This window comes from Paramormyrops kingsleyae, chromosome 1 (assembly GCF_048594095.1).
Source record: "Paramormyrops kingsleyae isolate MSU_618 chromosome 1, PKINGS_0.4, whole genome shotgun sequence".
NCBI lineage: Eukaryota > Metazoa > Chordata > Actinopteri > Osteoglossiformes > Mormyridae > Paramormyrops > Paramormyrops kingsleyae.
The window spans coordinates 100,561-117,123 of NC_132797.1; the positions used below are offsets into that span (position 1 = coordinate 100,561).

General features: G+C 43.5%; 2 protein-coding genes across 13 annotated transcripts in view; both read right to left on the bottom strand.

Moving 5' to 3' along the window:
• Nucleotides 1-67: 67 nt before the first annotated feature.
• Nucleotides 68-12,330, bottom strand: LOC111835338 (ADP-ribosylation factor GTPase-activating protein 3-like). 2 transcript variants are annotated; one of them, XM_072708907.1, is made up of 17 exons: nt 12,135-12,330; nt 10,770-10,888; nt 10,381-10,453; nt 10,107-10,238; nt 9,853-9,933; nt 8,770-8,851; nt 8,335-8,385; nt 8,202-8,237; nt 7,750-7,796; nt 4,955-5,100; nt 4,592-4,723; nt 4,353-4,469; nt 3,437-3,589; nt 3,101-3,224; nt 1,888-1,975; nt 1,538-1,659; nt 68-1,434 (listed from the first exon to the last, which is right to left on the bottom strand). In XM_072708907.1, the coding sequence occupies exons 1-17, from the start codon at nt 12,201-12,203 to the stop codon at nt 1,417-1,419; spliced, it is 1,590 nt and encodes a 529-aa protein (XP_072565008.1). In that variant the 5' UTR covers nt 12,204-12,330; the 3' UTR covers nt 68-1,416. The 2 variants fall into 2 exon arrangements, with proteins under 2 accessions (XP_072565008.1, XP_072565034.1); XM_072708933.1 differs by lacking the exon at nt 8,202-8,237.
• A 301-nt stretch (nt 12,331-12,631) lies between these two features.
• pacsin2 (protein kinase C and casein kinase substrate in neurons 2) overlaps nt 12,632-16,563 on the bottom strand; it is a 30,581-nt gene continuing 26,649 nt past the window's right edge. For all 11 annotated transcript variants that reach the window (XM_023795525.2, XM_023795517.2, XM_023795515.2 and 8 more), the window contains 2 exons: nt 14,791-14,969; nt 12,632-14,381 (listed from right to left, as the gene is read on the bottom strand). In XM_023795525.2, coding sequence (XP_023651293.1) covers nt 14,272-14,381; nt 14,791-14,969 — 289 coding nt within the window. In that variant the 3' untranslated portion in view covers nt 12,632-14,271. The remainder of the gene's footprint in view (nt 14,382-14,790; nt 14,970-16,563) is intronic.

Genomic DNA, 16,563 nt, shown 5'->3' on the forward strand with positions numbered 1-16,563 from the left:
GATTAACAACGCAGGGACGCTCATTTGACCGGGTACTCACACTTCAAGAAACGCTCAGGCAACTGTACAGGGGTACGCGAAACCGTTTATTCATCATTTTCCATATATAACAACATTTCAAATCAAACTCTTATCTATGCTAAGTATGAAACGCGTAGCAACTCCCCCGGATATTCCACTGTCGATATAGTTTTAACTCCCTTCCCCTCTATTCAATCAGGTCCTAATGCACAGTAACTCTCGCCTGTAAATAATTTCTAACAGCTGTATGGAGATGTCGGAGATTCAATAGCACCGACCAGTCTGTGATAAAGGCAAACTCGTGCTGCACAAAAAACCTGAACCGTCCGATTATATAATCAGTACGTGAAAAGCACGAGTTAAAACAGTATCTCAGACAATGAGATTTAAAGCAACTGCACTGTAATAATTAAAGAACTATCGGTAGCTTACATAAGATTACGACTCATACATTTTACAAAAATCAGCTACAATTAGACAAAAGCTACAATGAACGTTTGGGTAAATAAAAACAGACTTGTACATATAAAATTGTAATGGCAACTTGCAAAGAGCTACAATATTTAATGCTTTGGCTTGTGTATATAGTAATAGGCAACTGCTGAAATGTGGAGTCCCCGTGCTGTTGTGAAATTATAAAGAACATACAAAAGGGAGGAGACCCCAATTTCTCTGGGTTACACCATAAAAAGTGTCATGGTGTGTCACTCGGCATGTTCCCGGGATTGTTCACATCTTAGGGCAATTATCTGGTTATTCTTGGAGTGAAACACTTTGGAACAGGGTGAAAACAGACTACCGTGGAAAGAGGTTCTCAACAGTGGAGAATTCTAAATGATCAACAACATTTTAAAGTAACATAGTAAGGATACACACAGCAGTCCTGACCAAGGAAAAGTGCTTTTTTCCCCAAAACCCTGATATCCTCACACTAGCCACCCCAGAAAACCCTCCCTTCACAGGGCAGACACCACACTTCATAACACAGCTGTTTCATCAGACATTAAAAAGGGCTTGTTCAGACTTGCTGAGGAACAGGACTTGATTGTGGGAATACCCAAACAACTTCATGAATGTCAGGCTCATCAACCCAAACCAAATCCCAAACAAATTACCAGATGTTTAAGATGAGAGGGAAAAGAAATCCCTCTGAGGGTTGAGCAGATGGCATCAGTGTTCATGGGTCAGCAGTGAGCCCACTGCATCCTGCAAGGAACCTCCCACCCTGTCCAACACACCGTTGTGCTACTAGATCCACAGGCAAACAGGCCAGACTTTGGGGAAATTACGGATTTCTCAGCTACAGAAGGACAACATATGCAACAGTGATTCTGGAGAAGGACAGGTGTACGAGAATGTGCAGGGAGAAAGCACATATCCACAGGAATCTGGGAATCACGTGGTATAGCGATCCTGAAAGAAGAGAAACCAGAGTGAACCAGGAAACCAATGCAACGAGAGCTTCACCTACAACAGGACATGTGTAGTTGCTGCTGCTGCTTCCATCCCCACATACCTGGATGGATGACATGACTCCACTGGCCATCACAGAGAGCTTCCCGGCAACAGACTTCACTCCCAGCTTCAGCTGTGAGATGTCTGGCGTGTTGGGGAGGACATTTGTCAGGCTGTAGGATCCTGGGGGTGACCAGCAGCAGTCATTTTCAGTCAGGAATGATTATCAGGACATTTTTTTGCAACTAGATGGCCAAGAAAAATTGACCCAATACAGACAAAAGAGAAGACTCCTAATCTAAAATGGCTGCCACTTTACTTTTTCTAAAATGTTTTGTTTTTGTGCCCCCAATGTGGTTAAGTCAACTAACTCTTCCCTAAATAACTGTTCCTGTCCTCTTCATTACTCACCAGTCTGCTTCTTCTGATCATCGAACAAGTCTGCCGAGCTGATGGCTGAGCTGCTGGAGAACCTCTCCAGTCTGGTCCGCGCCTCGTACTGGACCAGAGAGAGAGAGACAACTCGTCTGTCATGAATCCCACTGCACATCCTGAGCCAGAAGGCATTTAGAGGCAGGAGTACATGCTAATTAATACCATATTTAGGTGTTCTACCCAAACTTTGTATTTGCTACTCGTCTATCTGATAGAAAATGGATGGACAGTTTGTCTAACCACTGATCCACTTAGCAAACAGTACACGGTCTTACATGTATTCCTTTCACCACCCTGGGTAATCCTACGCTTTTCAGGTGCCAGAGAGCTTAGCTCTCATTGGAAGTATGAAAGTCACACTAATTTAGCTGAATATGGCAGAAACAGTCAATGACAGTGATCTGGGCTAATAAATGTAGACTGAAGGCACCTTAACCAACGGTGACAGGACATTAAACACAGTCACCCAAAGAATAGCCTTACTTTCAAAAGACAGAGCAGCTATAAACTGTTATGAGGATATGAGGACATACGATGCAAGCTGGTACGGCTCAGCAGGTTAAGTCGGTGTGCCTGAGATGGGAAGGTTGCCAGTTTAAATTCCATGTTTGGCAGAATAGTCACATTGTTGCTGGGCCCTTGAGCAAAGGCCCTTAAAAATGCACCAGGGGCACCAAATAAATGGCCTGACCCTGTGCTGGGACCCCAAGCTTTGCTCTCACCTGTATTTGTATGTGTGTGTACATCTAAAAAGGAAAGACTGCATGTGATAAAAGCATTCCAAAGTACCTGTAAATACACTTGTATAAGTGTCCAATAAAGCATCATCTAAAGTTTCATTTTAAACTAATGCAAGGATGACCAAGAAGGCAGTCTCCTTATAACACAGCACGAACACTGACACCTGGAATACTCTCAGCTGGAGGACTGCAGAAGGCAGTCTCCTTATAACACAGCACGAACACTGACACCTGGAATACTCTCAGCTGGAGGACTGCAGAAGGCAGTCTCCTTATAACACAGCACGAACACTGACACCTGGAATACTCTCAGCTGGAGGACTGCAGAAGGCAGTCTCCTTATAACACAGCACGAACACTGACACCTGGAATATTCTCAGCTGGAGGACTGCAGGGCAGACAAGCCACAGGTCTGCATGTGCACACAAACATGTTTGCGTAAAACTTGCCTCTGAGTTATCCTGTTTCCCAAAGTACATGTCAGATGAGATGGCCTTCACGTCGCCGAACTTCCTCTGAGCCTCATCGGAGGCACTGCTAGACTCACAGTCATGCTTGCGCCTTGTCGTAGCCCTGTGTCCAGAGCAGGGCATGGCATGAGATAAAGAAAGCGGCAAGGAATAGGGAGACAATCCACTGAAGGCCTGCAAGCTCTACTCCAGTCTGTGCCTACAACATGCCAGCTGATAGCTCAAAACAAAAAGGTTCCTCTACAGCTGGTGTCCAAAATCAGACCGTACTATTGAAAAGTGCTCATCTACCTACACATGTGATTGACGCCATACCTCTCGTCCAGTAAAGGGGTCTTGGAAATGAGGAGGACATCTGGCTCTGACTTTCTGTTCTCCATCTTCCAGGAACTCTCCTCAGGCCCGGCCCAGCTGGAGAAGAACTGATTGGAGGGCTCTGCAGGCTCGTCCGTGTATTTGGGGGACAGCCTGCAATGTAAAGGGGGATATGCAGCAGCCAGCCAGCCTTCATTCCCAGTACAGGACTAACAGCCTGACATGACACTTGAGCTTAGATTCCTACACATGTAGGCTGTAATGTGCTATTTGCCTTGTGCAACAATTTGGACTAAAGCATCAGCTAAATACATAAAATGCAAATGTAAAGGAAGGAGCTCATGCAATACAGGCAGGGGGACAGAGTGCCGCTTAGGCAGACCATTGGTCACACATGGAGTTTAACAGCACCCCAGTCTTTAGGAGCCACCATGCATATTGCTTGGCGCCAACTTCACTCTTCACTGCATTATCTTAGTAAGTATTTGGGCAATATGTCATTGGGTATTTCACCATCAGTCAGTCATATAGCCTGTTGTGTCAGGCCACGCAATAATCAATTCAACCCTTTAAGGTTATTTTAACTGTGGAAATGTATTCTAAGTATTTCAGAAAGCAATAAATGTATTACTTAGTATAACTGCAAATTATCTAGTGCTGCATTTGCTAACCCATATCAGCAGTTTTTTTACCAGGTAAGGTAAGGTGTTGTCACTCACAAAACTGATTGATAAGTAATCAAATTTGATCAAATTTTATGGTTTAATGTGGCAAGAAAATAGGCAAAAGGGATCTCCCTAAAAGTTTTCACATATAACAAACAATGACATGTGACTAATTTTCATAGCTGACTGATTAAGACAGACCCTGGGCACAGAGAAAACCCTCATGTTGAGACATTTTCCGTGTTCAGCACCTGGAGAAGGTGCCATCTTCTTCCTCTGTGTACTTCCGTCCTCTGGAGGTCTGGATCACAGATGGCGCCTCCTGCTGGATGATGTGCATGTCTGACAGCACGGAGTGGGACACCCCACTAAGCACCAGAGGAGTGAACAAGGTAGGTGTGAGGAAAAGGCTGGTAAACAGCAAGTGCAGCAGATAATGCGATAACCCAGACCAAGCAGAGCAAGGCTGGCAGAGCATGCATCAGCGCACCTCCGGCTGCCAAGTCCCATGCCTAATCTTTCCACCTGCTCCTTCTTCTTCCCTTCAAGATTCTTCATCTTGCTTTCCTCCTTCTTCCTCTGGGTCTCTAGGTCCTTGTAGGCCAGAAGCATTGAAGAAGCTCTATATGGAATTGAAGGAGGCAGACTGAAGACAAGACAGGAGAGACAACTGACAGAACCTGGCTGTGTGGAGAGGCAGCCTAAAGACTGACAGGTGAGGCAGACAGATGGAAGCAGGCTGTAGACGAGGCAGCCTAAACATAAAGACAGGTGAGGCAGACAGAGGCAGGCTGAAGACAAAGACAGGACAGGCAGACAGATGGAAGCAGGCTGTAGACGAGGCAGTGCTCACATGTTCTCCTCGGCCGGGCTGATCATCTTGGCAGTGGACTCCCGGTGCTCCCGCAGCTTGTCCACAGCTTGGGCCCGTTTCTCCTGCTCTGAGAAGCTCTGACCGCTCACCTTCTGTGCTCCCAAACCACCCTTCTTGGTGGCCATCTGACACACAGATGGTGATATAAGAGGAACGAAAACCACATGTACAGTCATACAGACATTGACATACATTCATGCAAACTGCTGACAATTTTCTCAGAGTAAAAGCCTACAATAGCCCAGGCCAATGCATAAAAGCACAGGTAGCAGGGCTGGGTGATGCCCACCTAACTGGCATATGATGTTGTCGGCAGTAAAAGATCACAACGGACGATGACATGGGTCATCTAGTTAAGGTACTGTACATTTTTAGTTTACACTTTTTACATGATTAATAATAGGTACACAATGAATTAATCACTATTTTTTTGCACGCAAGCCCGACAGCCCACCCTCCTCCACCCATCCACTCTCCTTACTCCATAGAGCCTATCGTGAGTATGCATAAGTGAAGCCTAATTTAACCAGGTCAGTTTCAATTACAGTCAGTCCTGTATTACCCAGCGAATCTGTTCGAATGCAATTGATATATTTACACCCATGTCCAATACAATGTGGAATCGCATTTGTATTTACACGACTTTCAGTCAGAGAGAAAAGTATTATGCGAACTACAATGTAATATGGTTTTAGAGAAAATCATTACTGGCATGCAAATACAGCTATGCAAGTGCACGATAGTGATGTCCAATTCGTGAACAAATCATTCTTTTGAATCGATTCTTTTCAGTTAAATCAGTTGAACAGTTTTCAAATCTAAAAGAATTGAACTTATTGTACATCTACGCAGTGCACAGATCAATGTCTTAGCTTCTAAAAATATTCGACAAATTATATAAAACACACAGCAACCTTTTTTTAATTCACTTATATTCAGGGATAGACATAACTGGTATGCGAGTATACATTCACCATTAAAAACGATATGCGTGACAATCGATTGTAGTAACAGTGTAAATGCGTACTCATTTTATGTGCATTTGCGCTGACATGACAAGAAAATACCTCACATTTTAACCTGTATACTGCAAATGAAGTAGAGTTAAAATGCCTTATATTTTCATATCAGTGCAAATGCACACAAGTACGCATTTACATTGTTACCACAATCGATTGCCGCACATATCGTTTTTAAAGGTGAATGCGTACTTGTGTACCAGTTATGTCCATCCCTGCTTATATTTGCTTTTCGTCGGCTGTCTGTAGCCATGGCACTTTCAGTGACCCTCCGCCGTGTGCGCACCCGGCCGCATGGTGCCCCTCCGCCGTGTGCGCGCCCGGCCGCATGGTGCCCCTCCGCCGTGTGCGCGCCCGGCCGCATTGTGGCTGTGGCTCACTAATGCCGACGTCTGGCACATTTGGTTTAAGTTACTAGGCAATTCTCATGAGACTCACAAGACCTATAGATGTTGTTTATGGTATAAACTTAATAATGTACTGTTTCTTATGCATATAATTACAATATTGGCCACTAGGATCACTGTTTTGTTACTTAATTAATTTTGTTTTGGCATAAATTAAGTCATGGAGTTGTTTTCCCCTTACCCTTTCTTCCCCCAATCGGAATTGTGTATTTTAGTACGCAATTTTAGTCAACGCATTACAGACACTCCTCACTTAACCAATTTACGTTCATAGGACTAGTTTGTTAAGAGAACTGGTCGATAAACAAGGATCTGCCCCTTACCGATATTTCAAGCACACTGTACCAGTAGTGGGTTTGTGTCAACCATCTTTAGATATTGTTTTAATGTCACCTTTGCATCATTTATAACATTTTTAGCATATTTAAAGATGTTTATACAGTAGAATATTATATACTGTAATACACAGAAGAGAGTAAATCAGCTCTAATATACATTAGAGGTTTGCATACTGTAAATACAGGTAATCATTATTTATTTATTCTGAAAAGGCCTAAAGGAAACTTGATAACTTTCATATCTCCATGATTCCATCGAAATGGTAAACTGCTTCTACGTGTGTGCTTGCTGCCTCACTGCTGATACTCCGATTATGCAGGTTGAATCTCCAACAATGCAAATTTATAGAAAATATATATGTAGTCTGGGACATTGTGAACGCTATTGTAGTGAATACTGACCAACAGCGGGAACAAGACAGACAGACTGAGAAAGGATGACACAAGATGAGATGCTTGACACTGAGATGCCATGCTGCCGTTTCCACGTTTTTCCTCACACAGCTTACAATACCAACTGGTCAGAGAGCTGGTTGTAAGTCCACCCGGTTGTCAAACAGGTAGTTCATTAAGTGAGGAGTGTCTATGGTCACAATGACACAGGACTGACTATTGTGAATTCTGTTGTTTTTATATAATGCAACGTAAAATGGAAATCCCCAGTTTCAGCCACAACAATATAATGATTAGGAATTATTTAAGACTGATATAGTACAGTATGGGAGAATTTGCTCTATAATTTTTAATCTTCAGGTCTCTCTAACAAATAGTCTCGCCCCCTGATTTACTAAGGCAGTTACATACCTGGTATGTAACTATATAGGTAGATCTAAAAATAGATTTTATGAGTGCGCCTAGCAGAGATCGTCGGTGTGGACCACCGGGGGGGGTGGACTACAGCAACATGGTGATGTGTGTCAGTCGTCAGTCCAGCCCAACCCTGACGTGCACACACCATTAAAGTCCAGTGTGTCCCCGTACATGTGGTCAGACTGCTATTGCAGACATACCGTTTTTTTGACAGCAGTTGGCTTCTTCTTGATCAGTGAGGAGGCCTCTGTTAAAGCCAAGTGAGACACCATGAGTTTCAGAAATGCAAAAGCATGATGTAAGAGCCGCGATGAGCCTAGGGCTTCCCAGCAAAGGCAGTACAACCCGGCTATGCTACATGTATTCTGCCCCAAGTAATCAGAGAAGGGCCACGAGGCGGGACAGCCACACACAGACTGCGGCCACGAGGCGGGACAGCCACACACACACTGCGGCCACGAGGCGGGACAGCCACACACACACTGCGGCCACGAGGCGGGACAGCCACACACAGACTGCGGCCACGAGGCGGGCCTGCTCATGCTTCAGCCAAAGCTAAACTAACAGTCAGGTCTGTAAAGGCAGTTTGCCACTTGGCACAGAAAATGACAGAGGACAGACAGGACAGGTATGAGGAGGACTGGCTGTCTACCTTTATTTGGAGTAACTCCTGCAGGAGACAAGTCAGCTACAAGACAAGCCAGATCTGTTACATGCCTGTCAGTACAACAGATTTATGTTAAAAGGCCATTTGATAGAGTGACTGGCTGCCGACCACCGCTTACCCAGTGCTGCCTTGGGGGAGACGCCCAGACGATCCACACTAGGCCCTTCCTCTGATTCACCGACAGACAGATTACATTAGATAAATAGCAACAAACAATTTATACAGCAACATACCTGCCATCCTACAACAGCCCACACCCCACACAGGGGCACATTCCCACAACCTCCACTGTACAATTACTGTATGTATTCAAGGGCCCTGTGAGGCTCTGGGGCCCCCTGAATCTACCAGGGTATCCGTGCCCCTACTGCACCCCTGGGTAGGGCCCCTGTAAAGTTCTGGGCCCCCTGAATCTGCCAAGGTATCCGTGCCCCTACTGCACCTTTGATCCTACACATTTACATAAAGACTTTGGCTAAGAAAAAGCCATGATGAACTGAACAATAATAAAGCAGAGTTTAGTTTTGTCTACACTCCGTGTGGGCCAGCCTACCATCGTTGGTTTTGAGGCTCTCCTGAGTTCTGAGTTCCAGTGTTGCCGAGTGGTCTAGACTAGACTGGTCATCATGACCTGCCTGCCAGTGGTAACAGAACAGAATAAAACATATTGTCATTGCACAACATACAATGAAATTAAAAAGTGCTACTTCTGAATTGTGTAAACTCAAGCAAATCACAGCAACACCACACAAAGGCAAAGACTCAAATTCAATCAAATATACTAGCTAAATTAGGAACTGTGAGATTAGTAGAGAGATATCCAGAAGGAAATTTAGGTGTCCAGTAGCTTATACACAGTATACATACACATAGGGACACAGACCAATGAGATTCACACACACATACATACTGCAACAGTACAAAGGAAAATAACAGGAGGGCAGTGTGCTATACAGGCCTAAACACTTAAGTTCATCACACTCGTCCCCTTCCATGTGATGTTGAAGAGCTGTATGGCCATAGGGACAAAGGACCTTCTGAGCCTGTCTGTTCTGCATGACAGAGACAGGAGCCTATTACTGAACATGCTCTTCTGTTTGGAGGAAGTGGTGTGCAGAGGGTGACGGTCATTGTCCTGTATTGAGAGCAGTCTGCTCAGGGTCCTCCTATCTGCAGCTGATGTCAGTGACTCCAGCTCCATGCCCCCCACAGAGCTGCTTTTCTCACCAGCCTGTCCAGTCGTCCAGCATCCCTCTTCCTAGTGCTGCCTCCCCAACATACCACAGCACAGAAAAGGACACTGGCTGTGACAGACTGGTAGAACATAAGCAGGAGTTTGCTGCAGACATTGAAGGACCCCAGCCTCCTAAGGCAGTAGAGCCTGCTCTGCCTGAGATATGAACCTAACTACAACTGAACACCCTCAGAGTGCCTAGACAGATAGATGCAAGCTAAGACTCTGCTCAACCAGGGGCATCAGCAGAGAAACTGCAAACCAACAGCAATGGCAGGGAGAGAGAGAGATGCCAGGCCAGTAATAACAACCGTCTGCACGGGCACTGTAAAACACTCCGCCAGCCATTGGGGGCAGTATATACAAACACGGCTAACCTACAGGCACACAGACAAGACATACCTGCGTGTGCAAGGCAAAGAAATCCTCCGGTTTGTTCTGTGGTGATGTTGGGGAGATAGGAGCCTGGCTGTCCAGCCATAACTGGAAAAAAGTTATAACCCTTAAAAGACCTCTTATTTTGAATAAAGGCTAAGCAGCTTCATAATGCAACAACACATTCTTGTTCCAAGGCCATCTCATACACATCACAATAACCCAGTGCAACATGACAGACATGCAGATATGGCACCCAATGGATCAGAAACATACGTTACCTCTGTTCCATGCTGCCTGGTGGCCTGCATGGCCAGGGCCTTGATCTTCTCTCGGTACAGTTGTGCAGCTCGGCTGTTGTATTTGGCATTGGCTGCGTTGGCTGTGCAGCCGTGCTGCTGGAAGTATGCCATCTGCGCAGACACAGAGGGGATCATTTCCCCGTCCACAGATTTGTAGAGAATGTGCCACTACAGAGCCCTTAAAAATGGCAGCAGCAGCACTCGGTACATCACTGAGTATGTCACGCCAGCTTCTCGGGCAGGAGATGCTCACCGCATTGGCATTGCCGCCCACCTGCATGCAGCGCAGCTGGTACCAGGACCAATTTGAGTCCAGCTCCGTGGATCTGCAAGACAGAATTCATATCTCACCCTTTCATCTCACCACATCAAGAACACACCTATCAAGAACTACTAAAATAAACTGAAATGCATCTCAAGCGTGTCAAATTTATTCATAAGCAACCACAGAATCATCACTGCTTCCAGGATTGCTGAAGTCCAAAACAGAACAGAAGTAGACCACCATAAACCATTAAGCAAGCCAGGCTAACAACATAAAGGCTCTTATCAGGGGAGAGACAGGGCAGAGGACTTGTTTATATCTGAAGGGGTTTTGTAAAGCTCATTTAGAAAAAGGAAAAGCATCTAGCCACGTCCTACCTGATGAAGGACAGGTGTACGCCAAGAGATCTGTGCGTGCCAGAGCAGTCAATACACAAGAAGACACCATAGGTGATGCTAGCCCAGCTGGGATTCTTAGCTTCACAGTCAAAACATGCCTAGCAAACAGGGAGAGAGTTAATACCAGACAGCTGCGAGGTTTATCACAGGCCTTTGGGCATCTATACAAGTCAGATTAAAGAGCAGGTTAGGTTCTGTCCCTTGCCCATGATATCTGACCGGAACTGTAGACATTATTTTTAAGGGGATAAAATGATGACTATTCTGCATTAATGTGGTGTTCTGCTGGTTAAAAGTTCAGTTTAGTTAACCAAGAAAGTATGACTCCCTTTCAGTAATACATTTACCATGCATAGGCCAGACAAACGACTTGTTAGACAGAGAAAATATGTAAGGGGCCAAAAATAAAAAAACCTGTAAGAAGAGAAGGAAACAGTAAGAGATTACTATATTACTAAACACATGAACTCAGAAAAATGTTTGCTTGAGGGACTTATTCACCATTTGAAGAACAAGACGGGTATTTGCAACCTCTTAAAAATCATAATGCTGTGGTCAACAGAGGACTCAAAGCTTAAAAAAAAACTTGATAACTAGTAATTAAGCTGAAATGAGTCGCACTCAGGGGGAAAAAAGTGCTATAATTATTAATAACTTCATTTAAACCGGTTCCTTGCGTCTGACACACTAGTACATGTTCACGTATGGTCTTCAAAGTCACTTAGAATATATCCACCTTAGAGCCCAGTAACTCCTTCCATTTTCTAACGTAGCCGCCTTAACCAGTTTTGCGCGTTGCGGTAAAATATTGCCTTAAACAATGGTTTTAGGGCGTTCATGCGTGTTATTTTTCACTTGTGCAGTTTCATAGGCATGCGTCTAGATTCTGGGTTAGAAAAAAAACGATTTAGAAAAAGTTTCCTTAAAAACCTGTTCAGTAGTTTGGCGTAAAGAGCACGAATACTTGACCAAAACAGTTAACCACCAATTCTAAATGTTTTATTGTAAAATATTCTGAAAGTATCAAAATCCTTCGAGGTTATCAACAGGCTAAACAAAAGTTACTATGTAACACTTTGGGAACTGGGTAAATAGCTGCACTTAACGAAGGTGACATAACGAAGTTAATAGTAACTAAATAACTCGTATTATATTCGTATTATATGTAGTCAAGAAAACCATGTTAACTTTCAAGATTTTGCTGCTAAAAGGTCCAGTTTCCCCACCATATGTTAATGTCCGCTTTCTCACACACCAGCCACAGTGCGACGTGTCCAAAAATCCCAATGCTGTCAAAGGTCCAAAGCACCCGGGAGCGCCTTCCAGATCAGCTCAAACCATTACCTTATTCGTGGGAACGGACCGTAGCCGCTTGAAGATCGCGGAGATCTCCTGTTTGCTCGGATCCGACATCTCGGTACCTGCTCCCGGGCTTCCAAACAACTAACCAAAGTTCACCTACCGAGCGCCGACCGACGCCACATCAACTACTGCTCGGAGAGCCGGATGAATTTCCGCACTCTGCGTGATAACAGACACGTCAAAATAAATGACGTTTGAGGCGCGTTCTTATTGGTCAAACGAGAGAACAAACGAACGAGGCATTTCAGTGCATTATGGGAATCTGAGGTTGTTCATGAAACTACAAGAAAGTAAAATAAATGGTAAGCGGTTACTGCCAGGAGATCGTATTTGAGTTTGTGGCCACTTTATTTACCACTACTGCCTATTCTGTCCGCATGAATACAAAAAAAAAATCATATCAGGGCAAAAATCGCCCATATTCAATTTGCTCGTAATTACACAAAAAATGGATTTATTTTCAAAAATAACAACTAGAGTTATATTTAATACAATATTTTATTGGTGTTTTTGAGAGGGGATACCACTTACAAACAACTGTGCAAGAATAATTTGTAATATCCTCAAAGATCTGCCTGACACATACTACCCAATATACATTTCGCGGTCGGTCGCTATATGCCGGCCTGGTCTTCGAAAAAGCGACTATCAACGTCGGCATCGACTGCATTTTTTCCAAACTAAGAACATCAGGCCATACAAAAAGAAAAGGATTAACATACTTTGAAGTTAAAAATACAAAGTACAATCGGGATTTTACATTGAAATGATCACTGATCAAATCATTTACAAGTACTAAGCATTTACAGTTATGTAAAAAGACCAAAATAGCCAGAAGAATATTGCAGATCTTTGTTATGGATGTTTACAGACGTCCAAAAGAATATTCACAATAGTCTCAGAATTCAAACTTCATAAAACATTCAATTATTCTGAAGCGGCTTAAAATCACAGCATTTCTTCAACGGCACTAAAGCAGTACTATAAATTAACTCTTTCTTGTATAGCTTGTGAAATCATTTAATTTGTTTATAAGTTCATGTTTATTTACATGCAAAACAAGGCAAACTTTATTTCTTTAGAGTCATTTAAGACAATGAGGGCTTGACAGTCATAAAAATGTGTCATCAAACTAACAGCAATTTATGTGGCCGGACATCAAAATTTCCAGTGCTTGCTCAAATAAATTTGAGTGAGCCATTGTTGAACATTCAGAACTGCTCCAGAAACTAATCAGGAATGATACACATTTATCAAGAAAAATAATTAATAGTCAGTGCAGAAACTAAACTATGAACCATAACTGATCATGCAAAACCTGTGAAAAAATATACACAGACAGGTGCAGCATGAGTGGAACAGCATAAATTCACAATAGAAGGAAGACGTAACCCAACATTAAATAATCAACCTCATTACAGGCTCTCTAACCTGGTGTGCTGAGGTTTGATCAACATAAACATTTGCTGACCATTTTCAGTGAAACAATTAACTAGGAAATCTCAAAAATAGAAACAAAAGAAAATAGTATAAAGTTTACAATCACCATGTCTCACCCAGGGTTTAGTTCAGAGATAGTTCATTGGCTGATTACAAAGTGAGCTATCAGCAGAGGATCCTGAACGACCCACTTACAGCAAACCCACTAACCCAGAAGAGCCACTCTCTCGCGCATATACAGTATATAAATTTATTTATTTAATCAATGACAGGTAAAACACAGACATAGACACACACACAAAGACTGTCCACGGTATACATATCCCATAGGTTTCAAAATTTGAACTGGTTTTAACTGTCACTTCCTAGGAAAATGTACATTACCAAACATTGCTCAAACGTTTTTGATGGACATGAATTCATCTGTACAGCTCATGTTTCTGATCAAGATCTGAAGGCTTTTGCAACTGCTTATAATGACTGAAAAGATTGATGTGCATCCAGGCGCTGTCTGACTCCTTTTGCCAAACGGTTTTGTGATAAAAAGGCATGGCTTTGGTTTTTGTCCCACACAGTCCTCAACAGCCACCACTCTTGCTTTGGCCACTAGGGGGCAGAAGGCAGAAATCTGGCTCAGGGTCTCTGTTCCCTCTGCCCACACCACTCACCCTAGGTACTACTAGATATTTTCAACATAGTTGGCTGGGTACAGTCCCACATGTCCGTCCTTCAGGAGACCTTTGCACCAGCCTTGATCGTCTTCATTCCCAATTTTTATAAATTCATCACCTTTTAGGTGGGGTGGAAAAAAAAAAGAAAAAACATTAACTGGAAAGAAATTTTTGACACCATGTGAAGCAGAGCATAGTTTATCAACTGAAACCAAACTTCAGAGAACCGAGAGACCTCATGGATCACAGTTTTGTTTTATTAACTCCACTATGAACTAGCGGCGTAATGGTACACAAAATTCATGGTTAGGTACGAACCATGGTTTTGGGTTCACGGTTCGGTACAATTTCAGTACAGCAGGGAAAACAGAATTTCTTTTAAATTTTATTATTAAATATACAAACAAAAAAACAAGAACAGTAAAAATAAGTCAAAGTGTGTAGCAAACCGAAAATAATGTATCAGAGAGTACACGATGAATATGTGTACTGATGAAGCCCTACTATGAACACAGGTGTTAGTGTACCTGCTTTGAAAGTGAGTTCATCCTGCTCCTGGCCTTCATAGTCATACAGCGCACGGACAGGTACTGAGACAGCCGGGGATGTCGGCTCATCGTCAAAGGGATTCCCGCTACCGTTGGTTTTGCCAGCAAACGGATTCCCCATGTCATCATCATCTGACCAATCCTGGGTCTTTGCAACACTGCAGGAACACAGCAAAGCCAATCACATACCAGTGTCTCTCTCACAAAAAAGGCTGTCACATCAGGGGTCCAGAAACATACTGACTAGATAGTTTGCATAACAAGGCAAGAAAAGGGGGAACAAAGAGAGACATTGAGTTGGTTCAAAAAATAGTTGTGTGTTCGAGACACATTCTAAATACATATCTTATAAATCTTTCCCAGTTTGACTCCCCAGTTATATGACCCACACATGCTCCAAAACAAGGCTGGCAGTTGTGAGCTATGTCATTCACATCGATGACAGTATGCCTTCTGCTGTATCTTAAAGGTAGCTGTGCACTTCAGACGAAATCAATGCAGTTTTAGCTATACGTTGTATGAGCCGTAATCACTGCAGTGATCAGCATTTTGGTGCACCGCCTGAGCAGGGTCACTTAGCAAAGCCTCTGATCCCATAAATGAGTCATCAGGGGGGTTGGTCAGCAGAACTATATGCAGTTAGCACATCACATGTATCTCAATTGGGTGAATTAATACATGTATCTGTGTATTTATGTTGATAGTGACCGTAACCGTTTAATGTCTGCCATGGAACGTGTTCTTAGTGCATAACCATAAGTGTTGTTGAAATTGCTGGCTTTCTGTGCCACTGCTAGTATTAAGGAAATAGTGGTTGTTAATAAAGAGAGCAACTTCAATTGCAAAACAGTCATCTTTATTTAAATGACTCACACAGTTGCCACAATACGTTTATTTGCACTGTGCATGTGGGTCTACTGCATTGAAAACATTATGTGCCATCAAGTGTTGTGGTGAGTCACAGAACGAACAAGGTGCTGACATTTTAACTGCAACAGATAATTCTCACTGACGTGGTCGATTCCATTTTGTCCGGATGATGTGAAATATACAGCCACCTGAAGCCCCTGAGTTCTGTCACACATCAACATGTCATGCAGTTGAGCTGTTGATAAGAGTCCGTCAGTCTCAAGGCATGCATGCAGCTTGCCCAACCACCAGCAGAGGGAGGCACACTGCTACAGGAGCCGGGAACACCTCGATCCAGGATGAAGCATAGACCACCCCCCAATACACACAGGACAACAGAGCGTCACTGATGCACACAGAAGCTGCATTGCAGTCAGACCCAGTCAGACCCAAGCAGCTAAAACATGCTAAAACACAGGAAGGAGCAGGATTCGTTTCCCGCTGTAGGTCAAACACTGGGATAAAGGGCAAAAAGGCCCTGTTTGCTCCGAAGTCCAGTTTTACTGCTCCAACTTTAAATATTTACCTAGCTTTAACAGAGCCAAAAATTTGACATGAACTAATAAGGTTTGGGACAGTGAACCAGATAGCGAATTGCATGCATTTACCCAAGGAACCGGATATCTCAATCTTCCACTGTAGTTTTGCAACTTTATTTGGTGAAAGACAGCCCAGCTGTGTCAATTTAAGCGGAAAAGGGACACAACCGCAACTATGCATGGGTCTGACTACGGCTCGCGTGACAATGGGACACATGCAGGCTCTGCTGCGAGAAACACGGCGACATGGGCCGCTTTGCTCACAAAGACATTGCCATTTTAACTGGGGAACAGGAGTGAAAAG